General features: G+C 36.7%; 2 protein-coding genes across 5 annotated transcripts; one reads left to right on the top strand and one right to left on the bottom strand.

The window, feature by feature from the left end:
• Window positions 1-66: 66 nt before the first annotated feature.
• Window positions 67-18,789, bottom strand: LOC149625075 (cathepsin L-like proteinase). Of its 4 annotated transcripts, XM_089851840.1 has the most exons (12): window positions 17,366-18,789; window positions 17,195-17,308; window positions 16,902-17,119; window positions 1,715-1,774; window positions 1,399-1,650; window positions 1,146-1,340; window positions 980-1,079; window positions 818-915; window positions 593-759; window positions 457-524; window positions 339-383; window positions 67-243 (listed from the first exon to the last, which is right to left on the bottom strand). In XM_089851840.1, exons 5-12 carry the CDS (start codon window positions 1,648-1,650, stop codon window positions 146-148), a joined length of 1,023 nt encoding a protein of 340 aa, XP_089707966.1. In that variant the 5' UTR covers window positions 1,715-1,774; window positions 16,902-17,119; window positions 17,195-17,308; window positions 17,366-18,789; the 3' UTR covers window positions 67-145. The 4 variants fall into 4 exon arrangements, with proteins under 4 accessions (XP_089707966.1, XP_089707967.1, XP_089707969.1 ...); XM_089851841.1 differs by lacking the exon at window positions 17,366-18,789 and having other exon boundaries at window positions 17,195-17,353; XM_089851843.1 differs by lacking the exons at window positions 16,902-17,119; window positions 17,195-17,308; window positions 17,366-18,789 and adding an exon at window positions 1,844-3,459.
• LOC149625076 (cathepsin L-like proteinase) lies at window positions 3,283-4,787 on the top strand. Its single transcript, XM_089852062.1, has 7 exons — window positions 3,283-3,411; window positions 3,471-3,623; window positions 3,692-4,069; window positions 4,132-4,289; window positions 4,357-4,469; window positions 4,538-4,568; window positions 4,651-4,787. Exons 1-7 carry the CDS (start codon window positions 3,319-3,321, stop codon window positions 4,712-4,714), a joined length of 990 nt encoding a protein of 329 aa, XP_089708188.1. The 5' UTR covers window positions 3,283-3,318; the 3' UTR covers window positions 4,715-4,787.
• Window positions 18,790-21,061: the final 2,272 nt, after the last annotated feature.

Here is a 21,061-nt window from a genome sequence, read left to right as displayed (position 1 = left end):
CAGAACGTATTTGGGTTCTTGATTGTACGAATAGGAAAGTAAGTATATGTTAGAAATAAGTTCATATTTTTCAATGCTTATTTGTTTATTTTAATATATAACATTACGTGTAACAGAGTAACATTTTTGAAATTAACTTGTCGTCTCATTCCATCTTGGGATATGAAGCGTAGGATGCAATGGCGCACATGTTATTGGACTTTCTGCGCATGCGAATGTATCCTTTATCACCCCAGTTTGGACCTGAAAGTTGATGAAAGTACGGAAGAAACACCGGAATTTAATTTTGCAACTATCACCGAGGAAAACTTAACATTACTATTTCATTAATTAATTACCCCAGCTGTTCTTCACAATCCAGTAATCCATGTCGTTCTCCCGACCTATGAATGAATCACTCAAACTTATTAAAGATACACACACTCGAGATTTTAATATTTAAACCACTAATATTACCGTATCCAACAATGAGAACTCCGTGATTGACATCTTTGCTACAATTTGGGTCGTCGAAAATTCCGGATCTAAATATAATTTTAAAAAAGATTTTAGTGTAACTGTTTTGCAACAAGATTTTGTCCATCCGTTTTACTTGTAGTTCATGAAGTTGCTGTTGACATGGATAGCTACTGACGCTGGCCCATATGGACCGACGAAGTTTTCTAGAGCCATCTCATCCCCAGAAGGTGCGATATCAACGTAACCCTTGATTCTGGTACCGTCGACGACACTGCCGGAGTTGTACTTGCAATTTTCTTGCTGAAAGGTAAAATATGAAGGTTAATTCCGTAATTACTCATTATTGTATTTTACCTACCTTGGCCTTATAAGGATAGGAACTTTGACTTTGTAGACCATACTTCTCGACATATTGAAAGGCGCTTTGTGGCCATCCTCCGTTACATCCGTCACCACCTGTTAAGTACAAATATTTCGAGTTGAAGTCTATCTGTTTTAAAATACACTTTCGAAAACGTACCAGTTTCCCCGCGACGGTCAGACGCGCAATCCACAAGCTGTTGGTTACTAAGGTCCTTCAACTGCTTGTTGATTCTAGGTAGATGTCCTTCCACAGCGCCCTGTTTTTAGGTAACAAACTTTCAACATCTTTCAACCAAATTTCGAAGCGCCAATTTGAAACATACCGTGACTGAGTACGTCCAACAGGAACCGCAACCACCTTGGTCCTTGACGCTAGTTACGCGTGTAGGTCTCCAATCAACCCACCAGTGTCCTCTGTTACTAATAACGGAGGAAAAATTCTGGGAAGTGTCGGATGGAGGAATAACTTGGAATTTTGTTTTGGTTGCGAGAATGGTACTCTGCAGTTCTTCGAAGGTCTGGGAGGAAAGTATCGGTTCAAGATGATGTTAGACAGGTATTTATATTTTATATTACTTTATCGCCGTGAGGATGATGGGCTGACTTGGCGTAGGATACTAGTCCCGCGTCATGGAGAGCATTGTGTTCGGCAACGTGCTTTACGTTACTTTCGAAAATTTCTCTTCTCTGCGCTTCTTCAGCCTCGTTGGAATATTCCTTGCCGTGTTTGGTCTTAAATTGGGCCCAGTGAGGGTCAAGCTTCGGATCGGCACCCAACGCCAACTGCAACGCCGAAACACCGAGAACAAGTACGAGGACACCGTTCATCTAAGAAGTAAAAAATACAAAGTCAGAATTTCAGATTAAAAATTAACAAGAAAATAATTTTTACCTTGAGTTCCAATCCGATTGGAGTGTGAGGATACCATAGTGAATCCTGATCTATTTATACCTAGATTTTCAAGGATAATTACTCAAATTGTACTTAATAATTGTCATAAGAGAGCGTAAGTCCACGTACACCGTATTTTTTCGCCAGATGTGATAGTGTTTACTCTAATTTGTCCTAGTCTTAAAAGTGACATACATTTATAATTATCAACCCAGTAATATTTAACCCAATTATTCATTATATTTTAAACATCAAAAGTGCTATATTCCAGTATATTTGACAGAGAAACGCAATGCGTTCTTTACGAAATTAATGATATCGAAAAGGACTTCGATTTAATCTGTCAAAATCGTTATAAACGATTCAGGCTGGCTTTACGATCGAGGCGATAAAACACCTGAGTTACAAACAACCATCAGTCAACCTAAGAACATCATTTCGTAATTTCAAAGTGTCTTCCCAGTTAATTTATGAACTTGTTTTCCAAGTAATTTATCACCACCTTCGTTATATCTTCTACAAAGTAGTAATTAACTGATAATTAAATACGAGTTAATCTAATTATGCAAATGAAAATTTTAACCTATTTACCATGACACAAATATTCGAAACATTTACGCCACGCAAATACGAATTGGATATTCATCAAATTGTCAATCAAAAAAATAGATTTCACGAAAAACAATAGAAAAGACGACAATGCAATTAATAATTTTGTTATGAATACCCATAAAGCAGAGTATAAAAACAAGGGTACCCATAGATCCATTCACTTTACAAGTTTTTGTGATCTACAAACGTAAGTAAAAATATCGTTCATTGCAATATTTTGTTAGTGAAAACAACAGTGGATAAATTATCCATATCTTTTCATCCATGCTTTTTAAAATTCCCCGTATCAGATAGCCAAGTCAGTTAGTTTTCATTTACAGCTGTTAGTCTTTGTCCGAAACGAAGTTAAGAAAAGAGTTAAATTCATTAAAAGCTTGGAAGAATGGCATATTTTCTTCGTGAAGTTTGTTTCTCTTATTATTTTCCTTCGTAAAGATTAGCGCAACTAAGACTTTCGTTATTAAAACGCTTTCGCTATTTCAAGGAAGTATAAGGCCTCTTTCCGAACCACTTCTCTTTAACTAAAGTATCTTCAAAGAGATGTATTCCTTCTTATTAGAAATTATACTTTCTTAGCACCTTGCAACGTATACGTCGTACGACCGTAAAAGAATAGGATTTTGACTTAATTTTTTGTGCTAAGATAGTACAATACAATCAGCTAGGAAGCGATATTAAAAGGGTTCTCTCTCTCTCTCTCTCTCCTAGGAACGAGGGTTTTAAATATAAGATGATTTGGCGCTAGGTAAATAAAGGCTTCTTCGCCGTTATCTTAATTACTAAGGTTCCTAATTTTAATTCAAATGATTGCTTAAATTGTTAAAAGCACCCTAATCGCATTAGAGATTATTAGGTCGGTTCCCATTGGTTAATTAAAATGGCTAACCGTTGTGCGGGAGGTTTTAATTAATTTATGAGCTTAATTTAAAAGGACCAGGCCCCAAAAATAGATGCCTAAATAGGGAGTTAATTCTATTTTTCACTTTTAACAGATGGTAAGGTGGAGTTTCATTTTGTTAGCAGCCGCTTTCGGCATTTGCCAAGCCGCCGATCCAAACCTTCACCATCATTGGGCCACTTTTAAGGTATAAATACATCTAATAGGTAAAATGAGCTAAGCCTAATTCTCAACATTACGCATCAGAAAACGTTCAAGAAAGAATTCCAAAGTGATGCCCACGAAAATCAAAAGCGTTTGTCATGGGAAAGGAACGTTAAGAGTATCTTGGAGCACAACTTAGCCGCCGATATGGGTGTCCACTCTTACAAGAAGGCCGTCAACGAGTACACCGATTGGGTATATAAGTAACCGCGCTTTCCTATAGAATTCAATTACAAATTTCAATTCTTCGGTATATAACACAGACCCAAGAAGAGATCGTTCAAAAACTTTGCGGATTCCGTGCCCCAGCTAACCGTACCATCAACCCTGTTCCAGCTGAATTACAAATCAGTGCCCGTGCCGCTCCCGCTTCTCACGACTGGAGAAACTCTGGCGCCGTTACTTCCGTCAAAAACCAACAGACTTGCGGTTCCTGCTGGACCTTTGCCGTAGCCGGAGCTCTCGAAGGAGCCTGGGCTATCAAGACTGGTCAAGCCGTTGACTTGAGCGAGCAACAACTTTTGGATTGCTCCGCAAATTACGGTACCCAAGGTTGCGGCGGTGGATGGCCTAACGATGCCTACAAGTACGTCAAGGATTTCGGAATTGAAAGATTGAACTGCTACGGTTACGAGAACGTGGTAAGTATCCATAGATAATTACCATCCCTATACAAATACTAAGTTCTGATATAATTTTACAGAAAAAACAATGCAGATACAACAGCGGTTGCGTCGTTACCAAGATCACCGATTTCTACGATGTACCCAAGGGTGACGAAGCGACTTTGAAGGAGTATTTGTACAAATACGGACCAATTTCCGTTGCTGTCTACGTTAACGATAACTTCTCTGCATATTCGTAATAACCATTTCATTACTTCCGTTGTTGAATCCTTTTAAACTATATATATTTTGAAATTTAACAGCCGTGGAGTTTTTATCGAAAACAACTGCAACCAATTTGTCAACCACGCTGTCCTCTTAGTTGGATATGGTACTGAAAACGGACAAGATTATTGGACCATCAAGAACTCTTGGGGTAATTAAAGAAAATCTATATAAGAAACCACAATTAACCGAACTAATTCAAATTATTTTGGTTTACAGGTGCCAATTGGGGTGAAAATGGATACATCAGGTTGGTTTTAAAGCCACTTAAATAATCGAAAATTTATTTTAGAGTTAAAGATCAATAATTAAATTAATTCATAATTAAACAGGATCGCTAGAAACCGCAGAAATATGTGCGGAATCGCCGACTTTGCATCCTTCCCATACATATAAATACATGCAAGGAGACACCACGTTTAAAAAAAATATGTATTTATTAACCAACTGTTAATAATAAATAAAATTATAAATATTTAAGTTAAATAATCCATTCCTACATAAAATTTAAATAACAAATGATAAGAAAAAGGGGGTGACGGTTTGAAATTGAAGTTTATTTAAAAATTAGGAATTCATAGCTTCGTGTTTAACGAAGAAAAAAATAAGCGAACCAGTAAACGTTCGAGGAATAAAATCAGAAGTATATAATACTTCTCTTGGAGAGAAGTGTTATATACTTAACACTTTGCAAATATAAATAATTATATTTGGAAAGGCGCTCTTGTGGATTTTTGCCAAGACGAGGTTTGTGGGTTGATTCCTGTGCATTTAGTACCAAACAGTTATAAAATTCACCCTAGCACGGTGCGATGCCCATCTGAAGTTTGATAAGAGCAAACAAAAAGGGATGGGTTCGGGAAGAATCGTGTCACATAACTTAAGTATTAAGAGGATACAGAGTGTCACCCTTCTTCTATAATCCCCATCTGATAAAAGGTATATTAAATAAAGTTAGAAAATTCGACGCTTGTTTAAGAAAAAAACTTAAAGAACTTCTTGTATATTCAGTTTACTTTTCTTTGCTTAGAATTTCGAACAATCTCTTTTGATAGCTTTGGAAATCTTAATCGAATCAGCCTGGCGTGTAATTAAGAAGAGCCATGCAGTTAGGCCTCCGAGGCCCGAGATCCAAGCGCATCTAGGGCGAAACCCCGCTGCCCTTGGAATAACCTATAACCAGGGCAGAAAATGACGAACCCTGCATGTATAATTTTTCTTTCCTAAGCCTAATTTGAATAATAAAAGGGACTTGTACTTAAGATTAAAAACGATGGGAAAAAAGCTTATTAACCTAGTCCAAGTTGATAAGGTTTTGGGAAGTTATATTAACGCGATTTAATGGAATTCCCTCGGGTTTAACCCGTTCTGTGAAGGTGTAATATACGAGGCTTAATCGTCTAGCCCGGTCCAGGCAATATTTTTAATTACTTCATTAATTTTACCCTTACCCAGTTTAACGGTACAAATTCACCCCCTTAATACTATAGTATTTAATTAAGTTTGCTTCGAAAGTTTGTAACATAAATGGTCGAATTTTACTATACAGTCGCGTATTAGAAAATTGTATTAAACCCAAAATAACAGTCGACATTTTTCTAAATATAAAAGCAAGAAGTGATATCTAGTTTATTAGGGAGAAGATATTAGTATTCGAGCGCCATAGTCCCAGTCCCCCTTTGAAAATACAAGGGGAGACGTAAAAGGAGGCCGGGCTATTTCGCCTCTTCTCAGTCGGAAAATACGGAATTTTCGTCATTCGCGTCGCGCTGACGTGAGTTTTCAAGAACCAATGAGATGCTGGTTGTAATTTAGAGACGGGGATTAACTCCGGACCTACGTTTGGACTGGAGATAAAGCTGGAAATGTGGTGAATTTATACCTTCTCCCTAATAAACTAGATATCACTTCTTGGTTTTAGTAAGAAGAGGTAAAGAGATACAGAAATATTCTGTATGCCATGACGAAGCTTAAAGCGAAGGATGATTACGCGTGTAGTGGAAATATTACGATTTAAAATGTAAAAAGCTGAAAATAATAATAAACTAGATATCACTTCTTGATAAAAAGAAAATTAAATAATTTTCATTTAAGCGTGGACTACAGCGCAGCCATCCATTGGTTTAATCGAAGTTTCCCAGACTCCCCGTGAGTATAGACCAGAAATCCATAACCCATTGCTTCCTATGTTGACGAATTTACTGTTTTTGGTTTCAATATGCCCTTTGCCATCTTTTCATCTAGAAAAATAACTAAAACATCCGTATACGCTTTAAGCTTTACCCCGGAGAAATGCCATTATTTTCATAAACGCAACCTCGCTTTTCTTGGAATTTTCCTTCACAATGCGGAATTTCCTTGATTTATGAAAGGCCAGGAAGACGTTACGTCGGCGGGCAAACCCCGTAATTAATTCTAGATTATCGTGTATGTCATATAATAACCCCAAAGTAAAACTAAAACTTCTAGGAAATCTGAAGGGAAAATCAATAACTCGGGTTAACCTTCAATTTTATCAAGCAAAATATTGAATAAAGCAACAAAACGTTATATCTATATAAAGTGCTGACTCTGGTTATATCTACATTATACAGGGTGTTTCTGATAAGTCTGCAATAAATTAAGGGGGATGTTCTTTGAGCAATTTTGAGTCGAAAATGTTACTTCTTAATTTATGTCAGACCAGGGATAGATTTAATTTTAGAAGTAGGAATGGAGAACAGAGTAATGTGGGCGCGCGTCAAAGTCCCGGACCCCCTTCCACGTGACGGAGGGGTATGAAAGAAGAGGCGGGTCATAGCGGCAGAGGTAAAAAGGAATTACGTATTTTTCGCCGTCCCCGTCAGCAACGTCATCAAAACGTAGTTTAAGTGATCCAATAAGATAATTTAAACTTTTCGTTACGTGTTGGAGGGAGGGGCTCTATACTGGGCTATGAGTCGGACTGAAGTAAATACTAACCGTTCTCCATTCCTACTTCTAAAATTAAATATATCCCTGGTCAGACGTACTAGAAACACCCTGTACAGACAATAATATTAATATTATTAAATTTATAAAATAATATATATATAAATATAAATATATAGAGGACTGAAAACTTGGCTGGACCTTGTCAGAAAAGTTTTCAAGGCTTCTTTAAAAATGCGGGCCAACTTCCGGAAAATGTAAGATGGGGAAACATCTTCTTTAGGAAACACTTTCGCCATCATGAACTGCTAGAAAAGACGCGCAACAAAGAGGAAACTAGAGTTTTGGCTGTGTTTACGGATGGAACGTGTTTATTTCAAAGCGAAAGTAGAATGAATAGCTATTGCTGGAGTCCTGGAAATGGTCAGAAACTCGGTCGATGCACATATACATGGCAGAAATGCCAAGTCCCTGACCCGGCCACGCGATAACGACCGTTGTTACTTACGTACTACGTAGTGCCACGAATAAAGTAATTACGCTCTAACTTCCTAGTCCCGAGAATATTCTAGTATTTTCTCGTATACAGGAAAATAAATCAAGTTAGGACATAAAATTTCTACAAAATTGTTTTCTCTTTTGTAAAAATTTTGAAACGTTGCTCCCAAAAATCTACCAATAACATATAATAGTGAAGTGAATTATTTTACTTATGGTTGTATCTAGACAACACAATCATTCTGCTTCGGTTATTTACTATACAATAAATCCTTCTTAGAAAGTAAACCTTCCCTTATATAAGTACATACATTTTTCTTGCTAAACAACATCCATACGAAGACTGAACTTCTTTTAAAACCTTGAATATAGACAAATAAATTTCTCACAGCAATTGTATCTTTTAGATTGCAAGACCGTCAGCTTAACCGGGCCCACTGGTCAAGAATTATAGTGGGAATCAGGACAGAACGCAATGTAGGTCATCCAGTAATCGTATCTGTTATTCTTGCTCGAAAGAGAGGGGAGTGAGAGAGAAAGAGATAAAGAGGGAGAGAGAGAGCGAGAGAAGGGGGTAAGAGAGATTGAGAGAGGGAGAGAGATATTTGTTAGCAAGATGTAACGACACAGAATCTTATTAAATGGTTGATGGAGGGAGAACGGTGCCGGAAAACGGTTTTCGATTACGCATTCATTGAATTCCCAAGAATTGAAAAAATTTGAGCGTGAACATTTATGCCAACGTTTTATATTAAAAATATTAATATTTAGCGGGGAGTTCTGTTTAATATTCCTGGGAAAATTACGTCAACACTTACAAAGGAAACGTAATAGCAGAGCACGAAATTGCTGTTTTTATATTTTTCTTAATTATATTTTTTATATCTTTATGAAAGCAGTGCTCAATTATGGTGGGATTCTGGCTCAATCGATGGAGACCCTTTTTTGAAAATAAGTTGTATTTAATATTTTTCTAACTTGTTTTAACTTAAGCTTAATCTATAAATTCAATTAAAAATAATTGAAAAACTCTTTAAAACTTCCCTTCCCTTAAAAATAACATAAAGCGCATATATTGTAGCTTCACCCAGAACATTGGTGTATTGTAAGTTAAACATTTCTACAGGCGTTGTATTGAAAATACATTACGAGGCCTCACCCTGAATGTTTGCTTTTTCTAATAGCACTTGTGTTAAAAATACATAGACGATCCAGCTTTAGAATTATAAGCTAAAATAAATAATACATCGTATTTAATTATTTTAAAGTATAATTAAACCACTATTTTTATTGAATTAATGTAAAACTTTTAGAATTGCATTCACTTTTCTATTAATCCCATATTACCTCGCGAAAGAGCTCAGACAAAACACAACGAATTTCATTACTTAAGTTATATTTCTGTTCTTAAAATGTCACATTTTTTTTCTCAAAAATAACATAAAACCACTAGTAATATACACTATAGTCTTTAAGCGGCTTCGAAGCTACCAAAATTCGCGTTGCAATGACCGTTTCGTCGAAATTTGGTGCTATCCACGTTGCTCGATGACTACAGATCTTGCTTTCAAAGAATGATAATTTATACGACGACATAAAAGTAATATAAATTTTATCGAAAATTCACTTTTTAGGGAGGAAAGTTTCCTAGAATAAAGTTATTGGAAGGTTTTATTGCCGAAGGAAACAGAATTTAGTGTGTTTTATCTGCTCATACTGCTTTTACGAGCCTAACGCCTTCAATTCCCAAACGCGTATTTATCTATACTGAACGCATTCGGACCAATTTAAGCTATTTTTACTTGCACTTTATCATATGACACAGTTGGGGTCATATTTTCCTTCAAAACTTAGGTTCAATGCCTCGACTCGTTTCTTTTCAAACGCCTGAATTTATCCAACGTTTCGATTAGAATTTGTTTAGTTCATGAGGGCAAAAGTTGTGTAGAAAATTATTACGAAATTCCTATTTATGTTTACTACCCTACCCTAAATTTCAAAGGCATCAAAGAAAGGTCACAATCAAAAGTTCCTCGGTCTGAAAAGGTCATTTATCCAACGTTTCGATTGATAATTTTGGGTTCATGAGGGCAAAAGTTGCGTACGAAATCATTACGCAATGTCTATTTATGTTTACTACCCTACCCCAAATTTCAAAGGCATCAAAGAAAGGTCAGAATCAAAAGTTCCTTGCTCTGAAAAGGTCATCATCCGTCAAAATGACTCGCGTCCTCTAGGGAATAAGGTCAAGTTAAGGAAAAGAAGAAAAAAATGTGTTCTTGAAATGGCCTACATAACAAAGCACATTTTGTATAATGTAAACCTCAATATGAGTCCGTTAAATTAACCCTTGAATATACTATCCGTAAAATACTCCAATCTTAACTTGAAAACAGTGTCCCGGTCGGTAAAATCTCATAGAACATATTTGACTCAAAATCGCCCAAAGAACATCCATCCCCCTTAAACTATGCCAGACTTATCAGAAACACCCAAGGTTTCATGAACTACCGTCCGGTTAATAGACTCAAAATTCTATGAATATTCAAAGGATAAAGACGTAAATTCTCGATATAGGGACGACTCAGTTTGGATCGAACCTCAGGGCGTCAATTGTCAAAGAATCACTTCCCCAACACCCCTCACGCTTCTACGCTATTCTTATCTCGAATGGAGAAAAATGTACGAATAATATATATATTTTTGCTTCTGATAGCAGTGATCCGGATCCAAAACATATCATATCAGCTATGACATTCTTATGAATAAGTGACCGAGAGAAATAAATCTAGTTCCCCTTTCAATGATCGTACAATGCGTGATTGCCTCTTCAACCGCGACAGGAACTCTGAAGGAAGAAAAATAAAAGGCAAAGGCTTAGGAGCGTGCAGGCTTCTAATTCGTGAATACCGACATATTACATAATAGGGCTATTTTTAACAGTATTTTGGTACTCAAGAAAAATTTGTGGGTAGAATCACGCTTCAATGATGAATTATAAGTGATTTTTCGGCTTAAAAATTCATAACAATGTAGATTTTGTATTTTTAATACCACAGTATTTGTTTTTAACTCCTTATCAGCTAAAAACGAGGAAAGGTTCACGAAAAGGGACATATTTTTCGTTATAACCAAACAACACTTGTTTAAAAGAAAGATATTGGTTTCAAATACGGTAATTATGAGTAGATAGTAACGCATAGCATGCATAAGTTTATAAGATATGTTCCATAAGTATGACACTATCTTTACTTCGTATGAGAGCTAGTTCGAGAATGACAAGCGAAAATTGACTATACACTCGGTTAATTTTGCTGGACATCCATCTTTCTATTTAGTCTGTACTAAGCCTTTGACAGCGCTTTACCTACGTCTCTTCGTGACTATCTCTCAGTGACCAGTGACAAACTTAGGGAACATATCTTATGAACTTATAGTATCATAAATTGGATTCTGTTTGGCCTGGAGAGAGTTCCTAGTGTAGAAATGTTTACTTCAAATCATGGACTTTATGACGTGCTTTTCAGGGTATTTGAGATTCCATGTAACTTGAAACTACACCCTTTTTGTGACCGGGTGTCAAAGGCAAAGACAATTTATGGGTGCTTGTAATATTTCTCTCGTTTCCAAAAGGACTTCCACTGATGTGGGTAGCAATGTGGCGAGGATATCACGTTTCCTTCTTGAACCCGATACCTCTAACGGAAGTTGTTTTTCTGATGTCCCCTTGTCCCTCGTCTAAAACGTAGTTACGTAACATATTACGTAAGTATATCGAAGACTGTACGTGGTCAAACGTGACTTGTGGTAAGGTATCGTACCGTACCAAGAGAAAATACTCTCTATTATATTTTTCTCTTGGCCGTACTTAATTACGCCAGTCTAGAAGGAGTCAGCGAAAATTTCAAGCCAGAGAAAAATTCCAATAATTTGCCCATACATTTGATTGTGGAAAAGACTAGCGTAATCGCGTTTGACAGCTTCGTAATTGAGATTCGCTAACCCTATTTTAAGCCTTTGCACGCCATTTCCATGAACAGAAACCGTTGTCGCGGAATTGCTAAAAAAATAATAAATAAAAAACGAAACAAAAATGGAAAAAGGTTTTCGGTCCAATGCCAACCAAATCTGGGGGAGTCAATTTCAGAATTTCCTCTGTATCGTAGGTAATATCACAACAAGAAGTATGACACCCAATGAAATACGATAATTGTTACGATCTTCATTTAATATTATGCATAATTGTTGAGATCTTTATTTAGTAACTAGCTGTTACCCGGGGCGTCGCTCGCGTGTAATAAGAAATTCCTTCAAAATGATATAAAGAATGGGTAGATTTTACTGATGACTAATATTTTTGTAGCACCCTAGGAGCGAAGGCACTCGGCGTTGCCCGTCAGCTCGTCGGGACATTTTTTATTATTTTTCATGCAGACATTATTCCATAAAGAAGGGGTTTTTAAATTTCTGGTCGCCATTTAAAAAGATGGCAACAAATCGAACCCAAAAAACCATTCATCCCGTCTATAGGTCAAAGGAAACCAATGTACTAAATATTTGTGAAATCGGTTGTAACGCGCGGACTTTGTTGCATAGAGAAGATTTTTTACATTTCTGGGCGCCATTTATTAAGATGGCGGCGGATTGGAAAAATCTATGAGTAACGTTCCTGCAAATTTTCAGCCTTCTAGAGCAAGCTGTTAGGGCTGGGCGTTGATTATCAGTCAGTCTTCAGTCAGTCAGGACTTTGATTTATATAGATATAGATTAGGTAAATTGGAATTGTCAAACTTCTTGTTGCAGTGTTTCTCATGGTTACATTTCATTAAGGGGACATCACTTCTCTTGCTCTCCGAGGACGGACTTTAATGCATTTTCTCTTCTCTTTAAATGTTTGTTTTTGAACTGACGATGATTTAAACTGTTTTATCTTTCTTTAATCTAAACCTAGATGTATTTATTTTTATTTTCGTAACTTTTATTCGAAAAGAGTTTCAAGAGAGTTTAATTTTTTTTTTGGCGGGGATTTGGAGTGTGGCAAACACATAGATATCATTAATATACTGAAGAATATATATATAACTGACAATCTTAATACAACTACGGACATATTTTTGTCGATATCTATGGCGACTTTATAATGAGGGGAACGTACATCGTGCCTATAATGTATCGAAAACAATTTTTATCGGTTTTATGATAATATAAAGCTTGTCAAAATAAATAACGGTTTCAGCATCTGGTTTAAAGAGTTTTAAGAAACTAAAGTAAAAGTTCGGGTAATATAACATCAGGGATAGATTTAATTTTAGAAGTAGGAATGGAGAACAGAGTAATGTGGGCGCACGTCAAAGTCCCGGACCCCCTTCTACGGGACGAGGGGTATAAAAGAAGAGGCGGGTCATAGCGACAGAGGTAGGAAGGAATTACGTATTTTTCGCCGTCCCCATCAGCAACGCGTCTTCAAAACGGATTTAAAGTTAGCCAATAAGATAATTTAAACTTTTCGTTACGTGTTGGAGGGAGGGGCTATGAGTCGGACTGAAGTAAATACTAACCGTTCTCCATTCCTACTTCTAAAATTAAACCAATCACTGATAACATTATATCTTAAAAGAACGGCCTTTTCTAAATATTAAAGGAAAAATATTAACACAAATAAAATAAATGATTTCTTTTAACAAAGTAATTATCATTTTACTTTTATATTTAGAAAAAGGCCGTTCTATTAAGGTATAATGTTATGTTACCTGAACTTTTCCTTTAAGCTCGCAATCAGAATTACTATTAAAGTGAAATAAGAGTATTTCATAACTTCGAGATAGCCATAATTAATTCACTTCTGAAAGGCATTCCAATATGTACATAAAAGGATGTCTTTGTTTCAAGGATGAAGGTCAACGGCGATCGCGTTTCAGTCTCGCGATGTCGACTTTAATAAATTTGAATGTGTTGACTGCTTCCATAAGGCGAGATTTCAAATCTGAGAACTTAAATTGATGGCTTTAACTAAACTAGAGACGTAAAATAATGTTTCCGGTGCTTAATATCAATCGTCACAATCACCCTCTTCTACAAATGAAAGAATATAACGAAGTATGATTGACGGCGAGTGCGCTTATGGACCACTAGAGTTATCGAAAAGGCGCCCATAACATAGTTCATCAAAATTTGTCAGGTTCAAGGACGCAACCCTTTCAGGGAAATACTTTAGATATGGAATTACGTCGTGATACGTCACGTAATAATTGTCGCAGAAAACTCAAATAGTAAGGGATAGATTTAATTTTAGAAGTAGGAATGGAGAACAGAGTAATGTGGGCGCACGTCAAAGTCCCGGACCCCCTTCCACGGGACGGAGGGGTATGAAAGAAGAGGCGGGTCATAGCGACAGAGGTATAAAGGAACTACCTATTTTTCGCCGTCCTCGTCAGCAATGTCATCAAAACGTAGTTTAATTGAGCCAATAAGATAATTTAAACTTTTCGTTACGTGTTGGAGGGAGGGGCTCTATACTAAGCTAAGAGTCGTACTGAAGTAAATGCTAATCGTTCTAAATTCCTACTTCTAAAATTAAATCTATCCCTGATAGTAATTACAGTGTAGAATTGAATTCTGTGTGCACCCAAAGCAGTATTTATGAATTAAGTAGTAGTCCAACCATAAGTTCATAAGATATGTTCCATAAGTTTGTCACTGGTTACTGAGAGCTTGTCATGAAGTGATTGAAGTAGGTCATAGATTCTCGTTGAGGCGCTGTCAAAGACTGAAAAGGAAGATGGACTGCAAAATCGAGCGTGTAGTCAATTCTGGCGTCGTTCTCGAACTAGCTCGAGCTGTAATTCTCCAGCATTACGAAGTATAGGTAGTGTCATACTTATGGAACATATATTATAAACGTATGGTCCAACCTCACTTGACTTTGGAGTAGATATTATGAAAGCGGCGTAGTACGTTACTGTCTTATAGAAAAGCGTGATAAGTTGGTAACTTTCTTATACGAAGAAATCACTTTAAGAAGTTTTAGCGTTAACTTAAGCCTTGGTCCTAAATTAAGCGTTTCCATCTTCACTCTTTAGGACTGGAGTGACTAAAAGGTTCTGACAGAAAAACCACAAGGACCCATGAACGAAAAGAAAAAAGAAACACCCACGATGTTGGTCCCAACTCAACTATGCAATTGTCGTTAAGTACCTACTATTATTCTAGAGTCTGGTCCGCTTCAATCTCTTATATATATATATTTTTTTCAGATTTAGGTACAGAGCGGAATGTTCCAAGTGAGATCGAGAAGCTGTCCCTAAGCCATTAATGAGTTTTTCGTTTTCTTTTCATCTTGAGTCGAAATAGGCTTAGCTTATTCCTGGTAAAAGAGGGGGGACGGGAAGGAATAACCGGAAAAAGAAACGGTTCAGCTTAAAACGACCGACTTACACGTGACCGCGTTTGCCAATTATCTCTCAGAGTGGTTTCAACCGCGAACATGGCGAAAAAAGCCCGCGTACAATTGCTTCTGTACATTAAAGGGGCTATCGGTTCCTGAATGAGCGCCTTGCTATGTTAGCCCGCCATTTTGAGGGAATGGGGTGGAGTCACTTTTAATCCTCGGTATAAGGAGCTCATGTCTTGAAAGACGTAGCTAGGGTATCGAATTCAACTCAGGATAGGGTTACAGCCCTGATAATGTCACGGCGCTATAATACTCAATGTATAACCTCAAAGAAAAGAAAATAGTCTTCACAAACTGCCTTGAATAAACGTATATGGCTTCAATATTTTTTTAAGTACGTGTGTCATCCACGTCAGAAAGTCAACAATAGAGATTTCTTTCGCCCATACCACATTATGATATTATTATGATTACGTAAAGTTACAGGCTCCAAAGACAAAGTCAATGACTCACCACCCACGCCATACGAGCGCTAGATTACGCGTGAACTATACAAGTATAGTCAGTGTTCAATCCCATTTTCATTTAATATAATAAAAGAAGATAATAAGCTTAGCACAGATTGGCGATCTAGGATCCTTAAGAAAGTTACACGTAAGTATACAGGGTGTTTCTGATAAGTCTGCCATAATTAAAGGCGATGTTATTTGGGCGATTTTGAGTCGAAATTGTAACTTCTATCACCATTTAGTTTGCCATAAGGGACACTGTTTTCGAGTTATGATTCTAAGAGTGTTTTAGGGATGACACCTTAACTAAATTAGAAACAATTGTCTAATTCAGTTTCTTAATAAAATTTAAGGGGTCATGCATAAAATACTCCAATCTTAACTCGAAATCAGTGTCCCTCAGGGCAAAATATCAATTAAGTTATATTTTCGACTCAAAATCGTCCAAAGAACATCCCCCTTAATTTATGGCTGAATTTTCAGAAACACACTGTATAGTATAAGGAAGTTTCTTACGAAGTTGTGGTTGGAACTTTGCTTCTATGGTATTGAAGACAGAGTTAGGATAATTAAACCAATACTTGGCTTTGTTTACACTACACACATCATAGACGTGGTACGGTCAGGGCAAAATATCAATTAAGTTATATTTTCGACTCAAAATCGTCCAAAGAACATCCCCCTTAATTTATGGCTGAATTTTCAGAAACACACTGTATAGTATAAGGAAGTTTCTTACGAAGTTGTGGTTGGAACTTTGCTTCTATGGTATTGAAGACAGAGTTAGGATAATTAAACCAATACTTGGCTTTGTTTACACTACACACATCATAGACGTAGTACGGTTAAGAGGTTTTTTACGTGCGCAGAGTTCTTTAAATTAAAAAAAAACCTAATGGCAAGGACATCTGTTTTCGTAATGAGTGGGGTCATATTAGGATAAATTTTGGTAAACATTATGGTTCTTTGTAATACACGCTATAAACTCTTATTTTGGTATGAATTCGCGATTTTAAAAATTGTAATTAATAATAAATAGCAATCATTTCAGATACATTTTTGGGAAACATACAATAAACCTTTCATTCGAAATTTTTAGTCTATTTCGACGGTAGATTGAAACTATACTTATGAAATACGCTAAATCAAATCGCGAATAGCGTGGTGGAAGGCTGATTTTTCCTTAACTCCTAGCGATACCGAAATAGCCTACTCACTTACAAAGTTACAAACTAAAACACTTGAAAAATCAACATCGAAACGTCTTAAAACATACCCATTAGGTCCGCTGGAGCCCGACGGAAGTTGAAACGTCTTGGAGTGTTCCACTTGGAAAGAAATCCACCCTTGTGAAGTTGAAACAGGCCGCTGCAGGCCCGCGGTAACCATTGAAAAGTCATCTTTCAAAGACAAATTCGAATCAGATCGTTCTGTCCGCCTCTCTCTCTTTCTTTCCTTCACTTTTGGGCATCTTGGACCGAAAGATTTATGTTTCTAAATCGAGAAACATCATTAAAATTCAGCACTCGCGACTCGCTTTGTTTCTTCAAAAAATAAAAATTGTCTCACTGAATTCGTTTTCGTATAAAGAATGGCGCGACGGCGATGCACGTATCAAAAATGCGACGCCCGAGGGGAGGGAAGGTTCAAAGGTTACTAGGAACAGCAGCAGATGTCGTGAGACTGAAAAATAAGTCATTACTGTACATGTATAGTTAAGAAATAGAATTTAATTCGTACCTTCAATGTGGTTCCATCTGGGAGTGTAAATTTTACGCGTTGAATTAGACAGTCATTGATAAATTATTAGCAAACATATTAAGTGGATTTGTAAAGCGAATCCTGTTTCGCAATGGTCTTGATTTCCAATTTTAAAATGTAGATCTAAACCTGGCCTCAGAAAATTAATACTTCAAATGGTTTTTTTTAAATAATAGACCTTTTCGATGTAACAAAGGGGGTAGGTAATCCTTCGCACTCTCATGATACAAAAAGACTACAGCTCAGGCGCCAAAAACCTTGTCTTTCCCTCTCAGTTACATCAAAATGGTCTATATGATTAAATTACATTATTTCCAGCTCTCTCTCTTTTCCTGGAAAATTATTTTTAAAGGAGGATAAATGTTAGGAGACGAAATTTATTATTTAATATAACTAATGATCAATTTTGAGGGTAGTCAGTCTGGCAGATTGAGAGTTTGGCAATGATTTTGGAAAAGAACCTAGTCGTATATACCCTAACCCTCGCAACACTCTGGTCTTACTACGTAATTCATCACGGACGGGGGAAAGGATAGGTACACCGACACTTTGCCCAAATTGGGTGATGGTACATTGGGAGTCTTGAAAGATGGTGTAGGTGAATTTCACCCCTTTAGTACCAACCCCAATATATAGGGAGCTGGATAAACAGAGTGGAAATCTATTTCCGATCTCGATAAATCTCTTCTCAGTCGCTGGTAATTTACAGCTATTGCTATACTCTTAGCTATAGGGCCTTGGACCTTCGCTATCATTTCTTAAAAACATTTTCTCTCTTTAGATTAAAGGAGGTATATCCGTTGAATCTAGGAGCATTTAAAGAGAGACTCGAATGGTGGGATGGGGACGCAGTGTCGTTTGCTTGATATTGGGTTAAGACCTGTCTGGGAAATAGCCCACTTAATTCCTCTAGCCTAAAATCAGTTTATTAATGGCTTCAATTGGCTTGGACCAGTTTTAAATTCAATTAGTGGGAGTACTGGTCCTCGGGAACAGTTTATTTATTGGTAAACTAAGGGGGAACAGTCCTGAGACCAGTGTATTATTATGGACACTAGGGGGTCACTGGTCCTAAGGAATAGTTTAAGAAAGTTGCCATGCAGTCCACCAAAGTCGTTTTGTTCGAAGCCAGTCTTTGAATCCAAGTCAACAAAGTGGTCAAGGTCCAGACTCTATTTTAAACCCCGACCTTTGAAAAGGGGTCAATTATGGCGACGTTTTCATTGGTTTATCAATGGTACGGCTAGTATATTTTTGGTTCTAGCAAAAGTAGATCTACTCTTGGTTCTAGTCCAAGGTGGTAAATTGTCTCTTGCACATTTTTTTTTCGTTCTTTTTCCAAAGGGCTCCCAAAATCTAACAAGTTGCGTTGCGTTTCGTTTCGCTTGAGGTAAGTTTGTTCGAAGAATACCGAGATTGAAGATGGGTTTAGTGGAAAATCGTTTACAGATAGCTGATAGATCATTTATTTTATCTACCAGTAGGCCTACACCGCGTTCGGAGTATGGTTAAAGTTCTATAACTTTTATTTTTTTTGGTAAGAATTTTAAAATAAGATTCATTGTTACCTACCTCCAGACTATTTTAATATGCGAAATATTTATTCGCAACGTTGAGCATCCAATAACACTTAATAAGTGTTATCAGAAGTATATAATAGTTATATTCGTGAGAAGTGTACCAACCACAAAGCGGGGTAATTGTAACTTGATTCTTTCCAACATCATTTTACATTTTGAGCAAAGGTTACTAAACAAAATCACATACGAGATAAATAGTTCCCTCATCATTACTCTATTAGCGCTTACCTATTTGCCTAAAGGCGCATGCGCTTGTGGATTTTTGTCCCACGTCAAGAAAATCAAGGTTTGTGGGTTTATTGCTGAGGATTTAGTACCAAACAGTTATGAATTCACCCCAGCACGGTGCGATGCCCATCTGAAGTTTGATTAGCGAGGGAGCAAACAAAAAGGGTGAGCCTGGGAAGAATCAGGTTACAGGATACAGAGTGTCATCCTTCTACTATTATACCCTTCTGGTGCTATATAACCTTATATTCTCAATTTTATTTCAGTATTCCACGAGTTGGTGTAAAAAAAAAACCCAATCAAATAACTAGAGTGGAATTTATCTCCGTTTTTTTTTTCAAAATAGAGGAGTTTCAACCTTAAATTCGTAGATTTAAAAGACCTGAAGAGAAATACCATTAACGTAATTAAACGTTTTCTTTTTCATTCGATGGTAGTCGAGAAAAACGTGCACATGGTTTTAGGGAGATAAGTTAAATGGGATCTTGAAAGAAGTGCTTGCTTGTTCAGAAACCAAATATATCCAAAGGAACTATAAATTTATTTCACGAAATTTTAAATCTAATCCAGTATGTTTTTCTAATAGAGCTAGGTTTTTCTCTGGTTTGGTTTTGTCTCTACTTCTTGTTAATTTGTCAGTGTTTACCGCAAGGTTCAGGGAGTTTTGGCCTTAAGAAAAACCGGTAAAACAGCGCGCTCTTAGCTTTTGGCATAATGAATTGCTTGCTGGAAATTCCGTAAATTTCTTGTAAAAAGCAAGTAGTCGTTATTTTCAAGGACTATATACGAAACTGATACTTTGCAATTAATATTCCCTGAGAATAAGAAAAACAATTCTTGGTGTTTAGTTTAAGTATGACGCAAATTTTACTGCTGTTACGTCATAAACCAGGCACGAAGCTAGTGAAGTTCATCCGTTATTTCTCAAATCAGACTTTTACCTTCATTAAAGTTTTCGTCAGTATTAAATTTGAAATGCAGACTATGAAGTGCGAGCTAGATCTTCTGACAATACCTTTCAGAGGGATAAGCCGGCAAGCTAACCACCCATTGTGTGATAATTAGGGTTAAGTTTAGGTTCATTTAAAGCTTATTTTAGATTAGGGTTATGTTAGGCCTATTTATTTTAGATTAGGGTTATGTTAGGCCTATTTTTTTCAGATTAGGGTTATGTTAGGCCAAGAAGTGATATCTAAAAAGGTCAAACATAACTATTATTATACACGGATGTGAAGTAATTTAGAAAATTAAAGAAATTTACGGAGATAAACCACGTGTAATTAGAGTAATTACACGTGGTTTATCTCCGTAAATTTCTTTAATTTTCTAAAGTGATATCTAGTTTATTAGGGAGAAGGTATAAATTCACCACATTTCCAGCTTTATCTCTAGTCCAAACGTAGGTCCAGAGTTAATCCCCGCCTCTAAATTACAACCAGCATCTCATTGGCTCTTGAGAACTCACGTCAGCGCGACGCGAATGACGAAAATTACAGTCATATGTTCCGACTGAGGAGAGGCGAAATAGCCTGGCCTCCTTTTACGTCCCCCCTTTTATTTTGAAAGGGGGACTGGGACTATGGCGCGCGAATACTTAAGCATCTTATACCTTCTCCCTAATAAACTAGATATCACTTATTGGTTAGACCTAGGCTTATTTTAGATTAGGGTTATGTTAGACCAAGGCTTAGGTTGTATTCAATGGGCGATCAAGTTAAAATATCATCATTAAAGCTTACTATAATTATAAAAATCTATTATCTAACCCACAGAGATCGAACTTTAACTCAGTCTCATCTCCATTGGTTCTATTTCTACTGACGTTTTTGGGTCATATATGTAATACGTGATCCATTTAAATTACCGC

Source organism: Phalangium opilio, unplaced genomic scaffold (genome assembly GCF_054372755.1).
Source record: "Phalangium opilio isolate 3A_F unplaced genomic scaffold, DU_Popi_V2 ptg000105l_1, whole genome shotgun sequence".
NCBI classification, from domain to species: Eukaryota; Metazoa; Arthropoda; class Arachnida; order Opiliones; family Phalangiidae; genus Phalangium; species Phalangium opilio.
Note: the sequence above shows the minus strand (reverse complement) of the source record. Positions and strands in the feature narration are given on the sequence as shown.

What these genes read in the sequence shown, in the direction of transcription:
- LOC149625075 (XM_089851840.1), bottom strand. Translation starts at nt 1,650, where the DNA reads ATGAACGGTGTCCTCGTACTTGTTCTCGGTGTTTCGGCGTTGCAGTTG. An exon ending in ATCATCCTCACGGCGATAAA is followed by an intron (nt 1,341 to 1,398) that starts GTAATATAAAAT and finishes CTTTCCTCCCAG; the next exon opens with ACCTTCGAAGAACTGCAGAG. An exon ending in TGACCGTCGCGGGGAAACTG is followed by an intron (nt 916 to 979) that starts GTACGTTTTCGA and finishes TGTACTTAACAG; the next exon opens with GTGGTGACGGATGTAACGGA.
- LOC149625076 (XM_089852062.1), top strand. Translation starts at nt 3,319, where the DNA reads ATGGTAAGGTGGAGTTTCATTTTGTTAGCAGCCGCTTTCGGCATTTGC. An exon ending in GATAACTTCTCTGCATATTC is followed by an intron (nt 4,290 to 4,356) that starts GTAATAACCATT and finishes GAAATTTAACAG; the next exon opens with CCGTGGAGTTTTTATCGAAA. An exon ending in GACCATCAAGAACTCTTGGG is followed by an intron (nt 4,470 to 4,537) that starts GTAATTAAAGAA and finishes TTTGGTTTACAG; the next exon opens with GTGCCAATTGGGGTGAAAAT.